Raw genomic sequence first — 15,353 nt, forward strand, 5'->3', positions numbered from 1 at the left:
CATACGACATGAAGCTTTAGGAGGAAAAAGATGACACTGACACAGCCCAAACCCTCAACTACTAGCTTATTTCAGGAAGTTTATTACCTTATAATAACGCACACAACATCCTCCTAGACGTCATCCAGTGGTGACAAAACAGACAACTTGGGAACCAAATACTTGGACAAGGACAGAAAGACAGACGACCCACTGCCGGATTAGCAACAGAATGTGTATTGAAAGGTTTTTCATATTTATAGTAGTTGTCAGTCCGGTGGTGTGTCGTTTATCTTTCTGTCCTCGTCCAATTAGTATGCTGGAATCCTCTTCGCTATGTGCAACCAACGAGCTCAGGCAAGCACAATTCTCAATTCTTGGTTATTTGTATTGTCTATTTCTTTCTTCATCCTCGTGTTGTACGTGCATCTAGTATGAATCATTACCAACCCACCCAGCTGCCAGTTTTTATGTTATTTGTACAACAACAAGTCTTTAATTAATGCAATGTCATATAGTATTTATATATGTGTAGCGGCATCGTCATCCCTCACGATCATCATCATCCTTTTTACCACTTACGCGCCGCGCCTCTCATGCAGCTGATGCTCAGAGCTCGAGGCGCGAGCGGTAGAACGTGCTCACGCTCCTGGGGGCTGGACGCCGGCAGCCGCTGCCGCTCTGCTTGTACTAGGGCCTTCGAATAAAGTGGCGAGACTTCGGCACGGACACGTTGGCTGCGTCTCGTTTCTCTCTCTCGCTACAATTGGTGACCCGGAGAACACGCCCTTCGCCGAGCGGCCCCTGCCATGCTTCCGCGACTCTGCCCTCCAGTTGCGCCGTTTCACCCGGCCTACCCCCGAGCGTGGTTTATGCAGCTCGACGCCTGCCTCGCGGTGAATGGCGTCACCGCACAGCCACTAATGCACGACATCCTGCTTGACGCGCTCCCGTGAGCTGCGTCATCTGTCCTCCGCGTCGTCCTCCAGCCCGCAGCCATATGACGACCTCTGTGCTGCGGTGCTGGCCCGCTACGGCGAGACGTACCGCCCGCTACCGGGGACTCATGAGTTCCAGGTTTCCCCTCCGGCAACGCGAGCGGTACCACCCGACCCGCAGCCCTCCCATGACTGCGAGCTACCTTCCCCGGCCATGTCTCTTTCTCGCTCTCGTCCGGCCACTAGCGCAGCAGTTCCTGCGCCCGACCACCCACCCGACGAGGTTCCGAACGTTGCTGCTGCCTTCGACCAGTCCGCCACGAGGTGCATTCCTTCGCCACCCTTGGCCGACGGTCCATCAGGCATGCCCGCCACCCGCACGTCTTCTCCAACCTCGACGGCTCGCGACAGCGCGGAGCCATCCGACTCCACGACCGCTACCTTGCAGCACGCCCTGGAGTCGGACACGGACATCGCACCGTCCGCTATTCGCTCCCCAATTGTGGCGGATTCGCCGTCCTCGTCCATCGACCATCACCACGTTTCAACAACCTCGACACTATGTGCATCTTGCCAGCAGCGACCAGCATTGACCTCGCAGTCCACCGCAGCTGAAGTTCGAGCACCGAACCAACACCGGCCGAACTTGCGAGACTCTGCTACGATGACGGAAGTGCCTGAGGATGAATTGCCTGGTTCGCCAATGGCAGAGCAGCCCGCACGTGCCACGCCTGCCGCAAAGGCAGACATCCAACACGCCGACCTACGCACCAGCCCTCGTGTGCCGGGCACAGGCGTGGGCACAGGCGCGCTGTCGGAACCTCTGGCAGAGCCTCCGCCTGCGGTGTTCCATGACATCCCTCCTCCGGAGTTCTTAACGGGGGTCGAGAACCAGCAGCGGTGTACCTTGAATGCAGGCATGCCCTTCAACATGGTGAAAGCGTCTTCTACCGCTGCCCGACGTGCTTACCTACCCTGTGCCGTACACCTAATCACTACTCACATTGTGCGTGGCATGGTTCTGCAACCACGACGTTCCCACGTCCGTCGACTTGTATACTTGTGCCAGCACGTCCGCCGCAATGCAAAGGCGAGGTCGGCGTTGCGCCGCCACCGACGTCTTCACCACTACCCCCCCACTACCCACGTAAGCGGCCAAGTCGACCAGTTGGACACCGCTCAGGTCACAATGTCCACATACCGACATCCGCGTCAGCGCTGTGCCCACACAGGAAAGACCCATCGGAGCAGCTACTCGTCGATGGTTGCTCGTCGTGGCTTCACTGTGCCATTTCGCATTGTTTCGCGCACATCGCTCGCACCGGCCCTTGTGCACCCGCCCTCAACTCCATCTGTACGCACCTCTGCCAGCCGCGCTGACTCGCGCCACCCGGTGCGCTACCGAAAGGCACCATCAAGTCGTCGTGGGACCCGCCTGGGCACAACCCCAGCGTACTTTCGCCCAGTTCTCTGCCCGCTGCGCTTCTCCCAGAGCCGCCCGCCAGAGACCTAATGGTTCCCGATAGTCCTTTACCGTTGACGACCTAGACTGCCCACGGACATGTGTCTCGCGTCACAAGCCTTGCATATACGCCCCCATCGTTTTTTTTTTTTTTCATTTTGGCTTCATTTCTGCGGGGGAGAGCAATCTGTAGCGGCATCGTCATCCCTCACGATCATCATCATCCTTTTTACCACTTACGCGCCACGCCTCTCGTGCAGCTGATGCTCAGAGCTCGAGGCGCAAGCAGTAGAATGTGCTCTCCTGGGGGCTGGACGCCGGCAGCCGCTGCCGCTCTGCTTGTACTAGGGCCTTCGAATAAAGTAGCGAGAACGACACGGCCACGTTGGCTGCCGTCTCTCACGTCTACCCTCTCTCGCTACATGTCATATATGCAATGTCATATAGCAATTAATGCTATAGTCATATATTCTGTGCACGGTGTTGTATCTTTGGTGGCTAAGTGGAGAAGTGTTCAAACGTGTACTTTTCGTTGGATGCTAAACAAAAGCAGTTGCATAAAAAACGTAATAATTCCAACACATGATGTGTATATACCAAGGTTGGTATATGTTAGCTCACAGCAAAAAATAAAGTTGGTTTTATGAGTGAATACGACAAGATGTGCTGTGACAAATGGAGGGGAGGCGCCAAGGGCATAGTGCATATAAACAAGTGAAACGTCACTTACCTCAAGCTTAGCACAAAGGTTTTGCAGCTTCTCAATGCTCCAGTCGCTTTCGGGTTCTCTCGGGAGCACCTGCACATTTTCATGCCATGCTATTTGTTGACCGTCTCTAGAACTTAGAAGGCTTTAGCATGTATTCGTTTCCGCTCTGTTCACAAGACTACACTGTCAGACAAGTCGCTTGATAATCAATAACTTGCAGTACTACAACAATACGACAGAGATAAATGTGCGTGTGTGCACAAAGCACTGTATTTATGTGTACGTCCAACTTTGTTGGAGGTTAAACAAAAGCGGTTCTAGAAAAAAAAAAGTAGTAATTCCACCACATGAAGTGGATATACCAAGGCTGGAATATACACACAGCACTGTATGTATGTGTGCATCTCTCTTTGTGGATCCTGCTGTTGTGCGCTGCAAGTTATCAGTGTGAGTTTCGAGTTCGTCTTTTCCCACACTTCTATGGTCATCTATGCAATTCCAATGTGCAATGCTACAGGAGCTATTCCTGCTTGCTACGGTATTTATAATTGCTTCGCAGTTCCCCGATTCAATAAAAAGCAGGACTGATGTCTATTTGGTAAGGTTATTTACTAGAAAAGTTTATCACGAATAAAAGCAGCAATATTGTAGAAGGTTGCTTGGTTCATGACTTCAGTACAAACAACGTAAAGGGACTGAACATTGCGCACGTTTCTTTCTTACATCCTTTTCCTATGTGTTGTTTTTACTCAAATCCAGTGATATTTCTATCGGAATTCACAAAATAATTTGCGTCTCACCTTCTCCAGTTGTTTGAGATCCTGCTCGAGTTTCGCCGGGTGTGCAGCGAAGCCCAAGGCGGACCAGTCGCAGTGGCGATGCGGCACCGACCGCGGCTCCACGAGCGCCGGGGCGGACGCTTGGAGGGCGTTGATGCGTGCTTTCAGCGGTGACGCATCAAGGAGTTGGCTGGAGACGTCTGCGGAGGTTAGATCTCTCAGAGCAGAGCGAACATCCGCTCGAGCTGCCGCCTGGGCATAGCTCAACTCTGTTCCTCCGCCGTTGTCTTCTTCGTGGGCTGCCTTCAGCGCCAAGTTGATGAGCTTCTCCTCCGCCGTCAGCCACCGTAGCCAGAGGGAATGCAGCTGAAGCATGTCCCTGTGCAGCTGAGATGTCTTGTCCTTGAGTTGGTGCCACCTTTTAGAGAAAGAAAGAGAGAAATATATGACTACGTTAATGTCTTCTTCTCCATATCAGTCCTGGGTACTGAGAAGCTTGGGCCCACTTGTCATAAAAATCAGCAGAAATGAGTTACTCATTTGCGGTAGGACTGAAAGCTTGGTAGGTTGATGACTATTCGTGTTGAAATCACAGTGCACATAGAAGACGTGGACACATCACTTGTTTGTCAACTTCAACATGTCCGCGTCTTTTGTGTGCACTGTGACTTAAACGTGAATTGGTCACTTCTTTCCACAGCAGTGACCGACTTACTATTCGTGGTGTTTCCACATTTCACTAGGTAATGGCTTGAACTTTGCTCAACGTTCCCTTTACAGTGATTGATATTTCTTCTCTGATACTTTGCTGATAATTGCCAGTGTCTACATGGAACACCGCAGCACATATGATTGCCTGCTGACATAAGTGCCTTGAAATAATGTAGGTCTGGACATGTTGGTATTTGATTTCAGCATCTAGCGCACAGCACAAGGCAAAGACCAGGTGAAAACCGGCGAGGACAAGCACTAACTTCCAACAGACTTTCAACAGAAGTGTGTTGGAAGTTAGCGCTTGCTCTCGTTTTTTTTTTTCGCCTGGTCCTTGTCTTGTGCTGTGTGCTAGGTACTGAAATGGAAATAACTGCCTTATTCAGCAGGCTGTAAATTACTATGTAACGCTGTATTAGGCCATTACAATAGAACCCCGCTGATACGTTTTTGAAGGGACCGTAGGAAATAAACGTAAGAGACGGGAAACGTAAGAGCCGAAAAACAGGAAAAACGGCAAAATATTTAGTGGTACAGAATTTTATTTCAATTCTTACGAGCAGCACGAAAATTGGCGCGCTCAGCCGCGATCTAGTCGATGGATAGAAACGCGGAGCTTAGGACGGCCTCATCCACAGAAATGTAATCAACGTATGTGATTTTTTTAACACCAACAGCTGTAGGCATGAAAGAACTAAGCACACGCAATCACGACCGGCGCGGCGAGTCCGACCGCGAACTGCACGCACGACCGTGCGAGCTCCAACCAGCTCGAACTCCTCCCGCTCTCCGACAAATAACGATGATGATGAGTCTACGCCAACGCGATGGCAGAAGTGAATGCCAATCTCGAAGGCCTTGCTTTCGCAAGCAATTACATCATACACGCCATGTTTGTGCAATACTAGTCTCAAAGGCTATGCTTTTGTCAATAGTAAATGCCAATCTCGAAGGCCTTGCTTTCGCGAGCAGTTACGTCATAGACGCCATCTTTGCAATTTGAATCTCGAAGGCCATGCTTTTGTTTGCATCAATTGAAAGATTCTGTTGCTTGCGCCTCTCATGCGGCTAATATTACGGTCAAACGAGGCCAAGCTGCGTGAAAATGCACCATGGCGGCTCTCTTTGGTAGTCACTCGGTCGGCTCCGAGCGCACTTCGCGACGTATCATACGGGAACGGTCCAACAGTTACGACGTAACAGCGGGGTTCCCAATACATTGTATCCTATGGGATCTATGCCGGGACCGGCGGAAAACGACGTAACAGCCGGGAAAACGCAGCAGTGAGGAACGTAACAGCGGGGTTCTACTGTATATGCAGTAAATTTTTCGAATAGACACGCAAACATTTTTTTGAGGCACTTCGGAATATTTTAGAAATGTGTGTGTCATCGGGTGTGCTTATTCAACGATACAGGGGCTTCCTGGATGGCAGTGAGGATTGTTTGTGACACTGTCCCCGCAAATAGCCATGAGCAATCTCATCAAGTGGGAAGTAAAACTTATGACCCCACGCGAATGTGTCCCGACTTGTACCACGACAATTATGATACTACACTTGCCTGTCCCGCAGTTGCCGAACACGCTCCAGCGAAGTCTTCTCGGGCTTGCGTCCCTGGCCATCTGTCAGGTCTGCCTGAGCAGCTTCCAGACTGCCCAGCAGTGGTCTCTCTTGTTTTTCCAGTGTCTGTCCCAAAGCCTGGAAAGGCAAACCAAAAAGGAGAGGCAAATGAGAGAGGAGCATGCATTGTAAGCTGTATCGTTTTAAAGAGATATGTGGCAGGGGTTTGGAAAGAACCCAGCCAAGCAGAAATATTTTGCATGTCTCTAACAGAACTTTACTGGACAGTGAACACTTGATCCATTGGCGTAGCCAAGATGGTGAGGGTTTGGTTGGTTCAACCCCCAACCCCCAAAATCTTTCTATTTTTGCATGTGTATATATATATACACATGCAAAATATGTATGTATACACGTGTATGTGCATGTGTATATATACACATGCACATACACGTGTATATATACACATACACATGCACATACATGTGTATACATACACATGCACATACATGTGTATACATACACATGCACATACATACATACACATGCACATACATATATACACATGCACATACAATATGCACAAAAATACATGAAGGGTGAGTGAACCCTCCATATTTCTGGCTACGTCCCTGATTTGATCCACAATACAGCTACTACACAAGCATCTTTGGAATTCGCAGCATGACAAGCAACAGAGGAAGTGACATAAGGAACAGGGGGATTGAACACTTTTGCCTGTCGCTTTCTTCGCTACTTGTGCCAGTCATTGTACTGATAAACAAAGATGCAATGTTACCAACATGCCTGTTCATCTAACCTTGCACATCACACCAACAGCTCACTCTCAGACTACTGGTTTCACCAAAGAACCAACTTGGCACAACAAACGAAAAGCCGATGCTAAATGTTACACATTTTTTAACTGAAATGACAGTTTTATGTCTTGATGCGCATTCAAAGAGAAGTAGACTGACATTTTCTAGAAATGTCTGTTTACAAACACAGATGGTCGAAACTAATCTGAAGTCCTCCACTAAGGTGGGGGAATTGCAACTTTTGCATGTTAGACCCCAGAATCAAATTTAGTCACTTTGATGTTCAGCCACTTCAGTAACAGCTGACGGTACCTACCTGCATGCAATAGTCGGCTTCTTTCAAGTGTGTCTAACCCCGAACTCGGAGATTCTTAAGCTTGAGCAGCGTAGCAATTTGGGCTAGTTGGCACAGCTTCATCTCGAATCAGCACACACACATGAAGGCACAAAGAAGAACTGACAACACAGTGCTTGTATCTTCAGTTCTTTTTAGTGTCTTTGTGTGTGTGTACTGTTTGAAGTTGAAGATGAATTCTTAAGCTAGCATTGCACGATGGGAACACACCACAGCAGTAGAGCACTCACCTCAAGCGCTGGCAAGTAGCTGGCGTACAGCTCGGGGCAGCAGTTGAGGTAGCGTTGCAGACAGTCCTCGGCTTGGGTTAGGAAGGACTCCACCGCGTCCAAGGAGTTGTCGTAAGCGCCGGCTGCCCCAAAGGCACCCTCGAGGTTCTGGCTCAGTTTGCTGGCTTCTTTTTCCATCGCTTCGTGCTGTTTGCGCAAAGCCGCAACGTCTTGTCCCTTCTTCTCCAGGCCGTCCAGAGTTGCCCTCTGAGACTTCAACATTTCTCTGATCCACTGAAGAGAGACGAATACAGGTCGAGAAATTAATAGGAAAGAACGCAACCCACACAGATAAGATAATAATAACCATAATCATGACTACTATGGAGCTCTGATATGACAAGTCGAAGATGTTATAAATAGGGGTGTGCGAATATTCGAAATTTCGAATATTTTTCGAATAGTGTTTGCTATTCGATTCGATTTGCACTGAAATTTTACTATTCGAACTATTCGAACTTCCCAAAGACAAATGCAGTCAACGTCCGGTTGAAAGTGACCCCTTCAGATTTTCAATATGCTTCACCTCATTACACTCTCGTATTGCGGCAAAGCTGCCTTTCAAGCTCCGTTACGGTCGAACTTAGGCAAGAGACAACGTCTGATTGGAAGTGGTCCCTAGATTTTCAATATGCTTCACCTCCTCACACCCCCGTATTGCGGCAAAGGTGCCTTTCAAGGTCCGTTACGGTCGAACTTAGCCAAGAGACAGTCAACGTCCGTTTGGAAGTGGTCCCTAGATTTTCAATATGCTTCACCTCATTACACTCTCGTATTGCGGCAAAGCTGCCTTTTTAGCATCAAAAATGTCAGATGTCCTTATATATCGACATCTACGAGGCAGATTTGGAACTCCGGACTTGAAGGGAGCACACCCTTGTCTGCCACATCAATTGGCCTTCCACAGAAGTTGAAAGAGAAGGAGAGGCTGAGGAAATGGCATCTCTGCCTATCACGTGTAAAGTGTTGTCGGCAACACTTTGGTTGCACCAAATCATGTACATAAATACCATTCGGCCTCTACATTGCCTCATTCTTGATAAGAAAGACAACTATGAAATATGACCCCACCAGCGCTTCATCAACCTCGCGAAAAGAAACACTTTCATGTTGCTATCTCACAAGAACATACTTAGGGATTCTCTGCAACTTTTTCTGTAATTTCACTTCGAATTATTCGAAAAATGTTTGAGAAATATTCGAAAATTATTCGAAATTATTCGATTCGATTCGCACTCAATCTTTATTATTCGAATTCGCTTCGCACCCAAAATTTTGCTATTCGCACAGCTCTAGTTATAAATAACACTGGTTCAAGCAGCACAACTGAAAATGAGGGACAAAGATAGGACAAACAAGAACAACGCCGTACCAACTGAAATTTTATTTATGTGCGCGCCGCTAAATAAATAGTCAAACACACACTGTCACCAACAGATACCCAGCAGTGATTGGTGCCTCGTGTCGTTTCCACGAACTGATTTTCACCTGCCAGAGAGATACCACAGTTCTTTTCTTGTCAGAACCACACATTTATTGTATCTCTCTGGCAGGTAAAAATCAGTTAGTGGAAACGAAACGAGGAGTCAATGACTGCTGGGTATCTGTTGGTGACTGTGTATGTTTCGCTATTTATTTAGCCACATGTGCAGAAATGAAATTTCAGCCATTAGTAAACCACGTACTTGTATGTCTGCTCCTTGTCCCTTGTTTTCGGTTCTGCTGCTCGAACCAGTGTTAGCTATGAACCAACTAGCTCCGTTGAATACTGTTTTGATGTTATAAAATACTGCACGCTCCAACACTCGTCATAAAAAAATCAGTGTCATACGATGAATGCTTTCAACCAAAGGCTGTTGAGTGCTGTTTTACTACTTGCTCATCAATTCAAATCCTGACATCTGATCAATCAGTAGAGTTTGACTTGCACGAAGCTTTGCTCACCTGAATTATGTACAAGCAGGATCTGATGTGCAGACGCTGCGTGGGTTTCTCCCTGGCGACGTGCTTGAGAGCAGCCTGCGTTGCCTCTATGCTTGGTCTCAACGCGCAACGTGTCATGACGGCGCGGTCTTGCTCGCCTATGCTCCTCCTTGCCGTCCTGAGCTGCTTCAACAGCAGCACCATGATGATCTGCCAACGGCTGAGGATGATGTACAGCCTTCGGTGCGCTTCCTCGTCGGCAGGCGGGCATGACGACAGAGCCAACAGCACGGCAGGCTTGCACGCCTCCATCTCTTCCTTGCATGCCTGACACCAACGAATGACAAACAAATTAAAGCGCCTCGAAACGTGACAAGAACGGCATGAAAAATGCCTTTCTTTAACGGGAACAACAGATACATTGTTTGAATTCACACGAGAAGACGCTGCTGGACAATGCACAACATCTGAACTCGCAGATCCCACGACCACTGCATTATTGCCATGTACAGTAGGCACGGATTGAACCCGCGAAAATTTTGGGCTAAGTAATGCCCATACTTTCATTTCCAGCCTGTACAATTCGTATCATATCGGCCTAATTTTGACTCCAAAACTTACGTCAGAGCCACCACTTCCACTAGGGGCCAGATTTTCAGTGACATGATGCAGTTATTCAGTGACATGATGCAGTTATCACGAGCGATTGTTCATAGCAGACATTATACTAAAAAAAAGGATGCCGCGTTGCAATGTGTGAGTACTGTACAACAGTGCCAGCAATGGCACATAGCTTAAGACATAATGCAAGGATTTGCAAACCACCCGATCATTATATCTTGAGTAGGCAGTGCAGGAGGCCAGCTAGAGATTGAGTGTGCACAGGACACGGCTCTAAAATCATATTTGTCTTTTGTTTCTGTTCTACATAATCAAGAATGCTTCGATGCCAACTTTAAATGGGTCGGCATAATGTGGTCCCATTAAATCCTCGTGTGATGCAACGACTCAAGTGTCAACATATTCCAGTATCGAAAGAAGGCATGCGGTTTTTTTTTGTATCGAAAGTGTATGTGTACATGAAATAAATACTACCAGTAATGCATAGAGAGGTGACAATACAGATGTTAGCATGTGATACAGCCATGCATTGTCTTTGCACAGAATGCACAGTGCTTACAGATTGAAACCTGACATCAAAACTTCAAGAATAAGAACAAGTGTTCTCGAGACAACAGTGTCATGTCAAGACAAATGTGGCCACCAAAGGTAATATGTTGGATCTGACATAAGGTTACAAGCCAATATTACGCCAATAGGACAAGGACAGAAGAAACAAAAGTATGTGCACTACATAGCCCTAATTTGTTGCATTTCAATCCGTGAGGACTGAAAATTCAAAGGTATGTCTCGTTTCTAAATCTAGCTTAAAGAAATCACGTGAACATCCTGTTAATACCTGAAGCATGGCGAGGTCTGCCGTGGGAACATGCTGGGCGGCTTGTGCTGCGGCACTGAGCAGCTCTTCCACAGCCTTTTCGATGTCTTCTTGTTTGGTCATGGTTGACCAGCTTGCGCGAGCCTTTTGCAAGCCTTCCTGTAGCTTGCTGAGCCGTTGCCTCAGTTTCCGGGCGTCCGCTTCCAAGCTTTCGAGAGAAACCAGGTCGCCCGATGGCTTTTCAGCGGCGATCTGCAGGTTCCTTTCTGCCTCGTGCAACTGTCTGGCCAGCTGAAAAGTGATTATGTGTGTCATGTTAACCAAGAACAAAACATTTATCATCCTAATTGGACAATCTTAACTGAGATTTTCTGCTTCAGACAATTCAAGATTTTTAAAAATCGATCGTGACAGCATAACTGTAGTCTTTAAGCTCGATCTCTCCAAGAGGTGGACATTACTGTGCAAGAAATGCGAATATATAATAAGCTAATTACAACAAAAATTGCTAATTACATTTGCATTTACTTAGTTTGGAGCATCGTTTTATGTATTAGTAAAACAGCTGTTCAATACTAGAAAGACATTAAAAAGTTATTTGATTTGCATTGCCTCTCGTGCTATTCGATTCGTATTTGACTTGATCTCAAAGATTGCCATTTGCGCATGCTTAGAAACTTAACTCTATGCTTACAAAAACTGTGCCAGCTCTCTTTCTGGATGTTAACATACTAGGCAATGAACATCATCGAATATTTGAAGGCACTTAAAACATATTCAATTTTATCCATTCCTGGCACTGTTCAGATCATACTCGATTTGGTCTCCCTTAGAAACTAAGTCGATGCTTATGGGAGCTGCGCTGGCTCTCTTTCTGGCCAGTCATGCTTACTTCAACGGTCTTTGTCGGCTGTTTAGCCTGTGGCTGGCTGTCCTTGAGCAACCTCTCCGCAGCCGTGATGGCGGCGTTGGCTCGGTCCAGCACCTCCCTGTTTCGACGCAGGCGGGCTACCTCTCGACGCAGCCAGGTCGTTCTCCTCGACAAGAGGATCCAGTACTCGTGCCACTTCAGCAACAACCACACTGGCTGTTGCTCCGGAGGCACGTGAGGCCCTAGCACCACCTCCCTGGACAGGTCCTGAAGGTCGCGGACGTAGGGCACTCGCATGCGAGCCTTGCATTCCAGGTCCTGCAAAGGAATCATGGCTCCAGGTCATGCTAAGGTCCAGGTCAAGTCAAGATTAGCTCAAGGTCAAGACCATGGCAAAGGTCAGATCTGGGTCATGCGAGAGATTCAGGTCCTGTAAAGAATCGCGGCTGCTTGTAAAGCAACTGGACTGCACGAAAAGAAGGGGCAAGTCTTTCTTTTTCGAATGCCATCCAATTACCATGGGAAGGAACTTAAAGCTACAGTTAATATAAGCCAAGAAGTTCAAAAAGGACTGAAACATAAAAAGGATAAAATTTGGAGCAAGTCGTTCATCGTTTTTACCGACTTTTCACTAAAAAAGGAGCTCTTTAAGCCCCTAGCTGATTTTGTCAAAAAGAATTTTTTTTCCACGCTGCTAAGCTTTAGAAAAATTAATATAGGCCTGAAAAACTGAAAAACTATGGCACCATTCTGTCATGCACATTTCCATGTCTGCACCTGTTTTCTGTCATTTATAATTTCTGAAGTATGACGCACCAAATAGCTAAAACCAACAGCATACTGCGGAAAGAATGCTAGCAAAAAAATAAAAATAAAAACAAGCAAAACGAGCAGACAACACACCTCAAGAGAGCGCAGCGCTTCTTCCAGCGACTCCAGTGACGAGGGGGCACTGGGCTCCCAAAGCGGGTGCTGCTGCATCCAAGCGAGCTGCTCTCTTGTGGCCTCCTCGAGCTTTTTCAACGCTGAAGCCGAAGATCTGAGCTGGGCCAGTCTGGCCTCGGCAAGCGTGTCTGTCGAGGAACCCTCCGCGGATGTTTCGGCGGACTGGTCGCTCTGGCTGGATAGGTGCTTTCCGAGAGCGTCGAGGAACTGGACTTCCTGGAGCGCCTCCTGAGCGGCAGAAAGCGTGGAGGCATTGCGTTAGCGGATGTGCTGCAGAAGAGTCGACTGAGATAGGTGTCCCCTATACTTATGCGATATGCAGCTGCTGAGTTTCTTGACAAGCAATGACTGGTCATCATCAGCTTGTTTTAAGTCCACTGCCTTTATCTTTCCTAATTTCATCACATGGCATAATTCTTTGCACCTTCTTGACTGTGCTTCCCTCCCCTTAGCACCCTTTTTTTAATTTTTAACAGACCACCAGCTATCTGCCCTACACAAAAGATGACCTTCCAGGCTTTATTTCTTATTCTTACCTCAAGTAAAGTATAGGCTACCCCTGTTCACTCACTAATTCACAATGCTTCTTTCCAGTTTCGTAACGTTGCGCTAGTCACTTTTTGTTTCATAGATTGTCGTGCGGTCCTTAGACTCACTGTTATCCTTCTAGTTTTCAACCATAGGTTAGTTCTGGTATAATGCAATAAGTGCACGCCTTATTCGCTCATTACAGTAAAACGAAACACGGCTACTAATAGAAAAAAGAAAAAGGAGTGCAAGCAGAGGCAGGGTACTCACCTTCACAGAATCCTCAATGTCTTTCACTTGCTGAGGGCTGCCTGTGGGAGACCAGGGAGCGATAAGGGGTTCCAGGAAGGTCTCCTGTGCCTTGGAAGCTGCTTTGCAGCCTGCCAGCCTATTCTGCAGAGCCTGTTGTCTCAGGGCCCTTTGTACCAGGAGCTGACACTGCACGCAAGATGTCAACGAGTAAACACAAACACCAGTGCTTTGCTTCTCTCCCGAAAGATCCAAAGCATGTCTGTAGCGGCATAATATTTCACTTTGAAGGCTTGCACTCTCGTTATATTTTGTACGCTTTATTTCCAAAGACTTGTAATCCACTGTCTATCTGTTTCAAGGTTACAAAACTACATTATGGTATTGTTGAGTGATGGGAGGGGGTGATGTCAGCAAATATATACTTGGCCATGCTGAGCATACCGTAACTTAATTAAGTTAATAAGTTCCAAGGCTTTACGTGCCAGAACTGTGATATAACTATGAGGTACATCGTAGTGGACGAATCTGAATTAATTTTGATTACCTAGGGTTCTTTAACGCGCACTTATATCAAAGTGCACAAGTGTTCTTACACTTTGCCTGCATTGAAATTCTTTTGCAGTAGCTGGCAATTGAACCCACGTCCTCGAGCTTAACAGTGCAGCACCTTATCTCCTAAGCTACCATGCTGGGTTGACAGCAACTTGCGGGGCAGCAAAGTGGGAACGAGGTGATGTGTGGAACGAAACTGACGAAGTTTAAGCTCTGGCTTTGCTGAAGTACGTGACTTATAGACACACGATTAAAACACTCTGTGCAGTCATCGTGAACAGTTGCAGTAAAGAAAAGAAATCACGCCCCAGTATGTTAGGCTTACCTGACACCACAGTATATGCAGTCTGCGAGAACACTGTGCAAGGCTGGCCACTGCAGGCGTGCGACTCGCGACATCCGTGTCCTCGGGTGTGGACGGTACGGTGGTGGCCCTCGTCAACTCCCTCACCTCGGCCCGCGCCGCACACAGTGCTTCGATCCAGGCTTCCACCTGGAAAAGGTGTCAATTGAGCGTGAGTGCAGGAAACAATGCTTTCAGGAATACCATATTTTCTCGCCTATAACCCACTCAAAACATACAGAAAATTGGGAGCTAAAGTCGGGGTGCGAATTACATGCAAATTATGGCGTGCAAGTTTGCTTTATGGCACGGTTTAAAAGTACGGCAAGGAAGGCAACTTTACTTTTTAATCGTTATTTTTTTGCAATTTGTAGTGGGCTGCACGCTTTATGCAGGGGCTGCTTATATACAAGAAAATATGTTAAGCTATGGAAGCAAGAAGAAAAGATTCAAAGTGGTTTGATGGTATAGTGTAACATTTCAATGGTAGTTTTGCATGATACAGCCAAACACCTTTACAACAAATACCTTTACAATGAAACTTCCTCTATAAAGAAGAATTCCTTTTGTCAAAGCTCAACTGCAAAGGTTCAATGAAGTGACGTATATAATGATGTATTATTTTGAATGACCTGAGCACTTAGTTCTAAAGACGTTTTATTTTATAGTGGAACGCTTTAACAATAGTGAAGATAAACAGTGCAAAACAAAAACACGGCCATGAAAAGCAAACACACAGGACTGTGCTGTTTATGTATATGTATCTGTATGAATAACCAACTAGCCCAGTCAGCTACTTTAACAATAGTGCCGTAAGTTTAGCATCAAAGTGGTTATGTATTTGAAGCTGTATTAGGATGCGTTTCGAATGTTTTGTCAATCACTTGTGTGCCTTCAAATTTTCATATGGCAGATTTGC

General features: G+C 47.0%; 1 protein-coding gene across 1 annotated transcript in view; it reads right to left on the reverse strand.

Moving 5' to 3' along the window:
- Positions 1 to 15,353, reverse strand: part of LOC119374684 (uncharacterized) — a 37,166-nt gene that overhangs the window by 10,463 nt on the left and 11,350 nt on the right. The window contains exons 9-18 of the mRNA XM_037644857.2: positions 14,417 to 14,584; positions 13,558 to 13,725; positions 12,718 to 12,987; positions 11,836 to 12,132; positions 10,965 to 11,234; positions 9,527 to 9,832; positions 7,544 to 7,816; positions 6,142 to 6,278; positions 3,889 to 4,285; positions 3,110 to 3,178 (exon numbers count right to left, since the gene is read on the reverse strand). Of these exons, the coding sequence (XP_037500785.1) occupies positions 3,110 to 3,178; positions 3,889 to 4,285; positions 6,142 to 6,278; positions 7,544 to 7,816; positions 9,527 to 9,832; positions 10,965 to 11,234; positions 11,836 to 12,132; positions 12,718 to 12,987; positions 13,558 to 13,725; positions 14,417 to 14,584 (2,355 nt within the window). The remainder of the gene's footprint in view (positions 1 to 3,109; positions 3,179 to 3,888; positions 4,286 to 6,141; positions 6,279 to 7,543; positions 7,817 to 9,526; positions 9,833 to 10,964; positions 11,235 to 11,835; positions 12,133 to 12,717; positions 12,988 to 13,557; positions 13,726 to 14,416; positions 14,585 to 15,353) is intronic.

Source organism: Rhipicephalus sanguineus, chromosome 11 (assembly GCF_013339695.2).
Source record: "Rhipicephalus sanguineus isolate Rsan-2018 chromosome 11, BIME_Rsan_1.4, whole genome shotgun sequence".
In the NCBI taxonomy this organism is placed as follows: domain Eukaryota; kingdom Metazoa; phylum Arthropoda; class Arachnida; order Ixodida; family Ixodidae; genus Rhipicephalus; species Rhipicephalus sanguineus.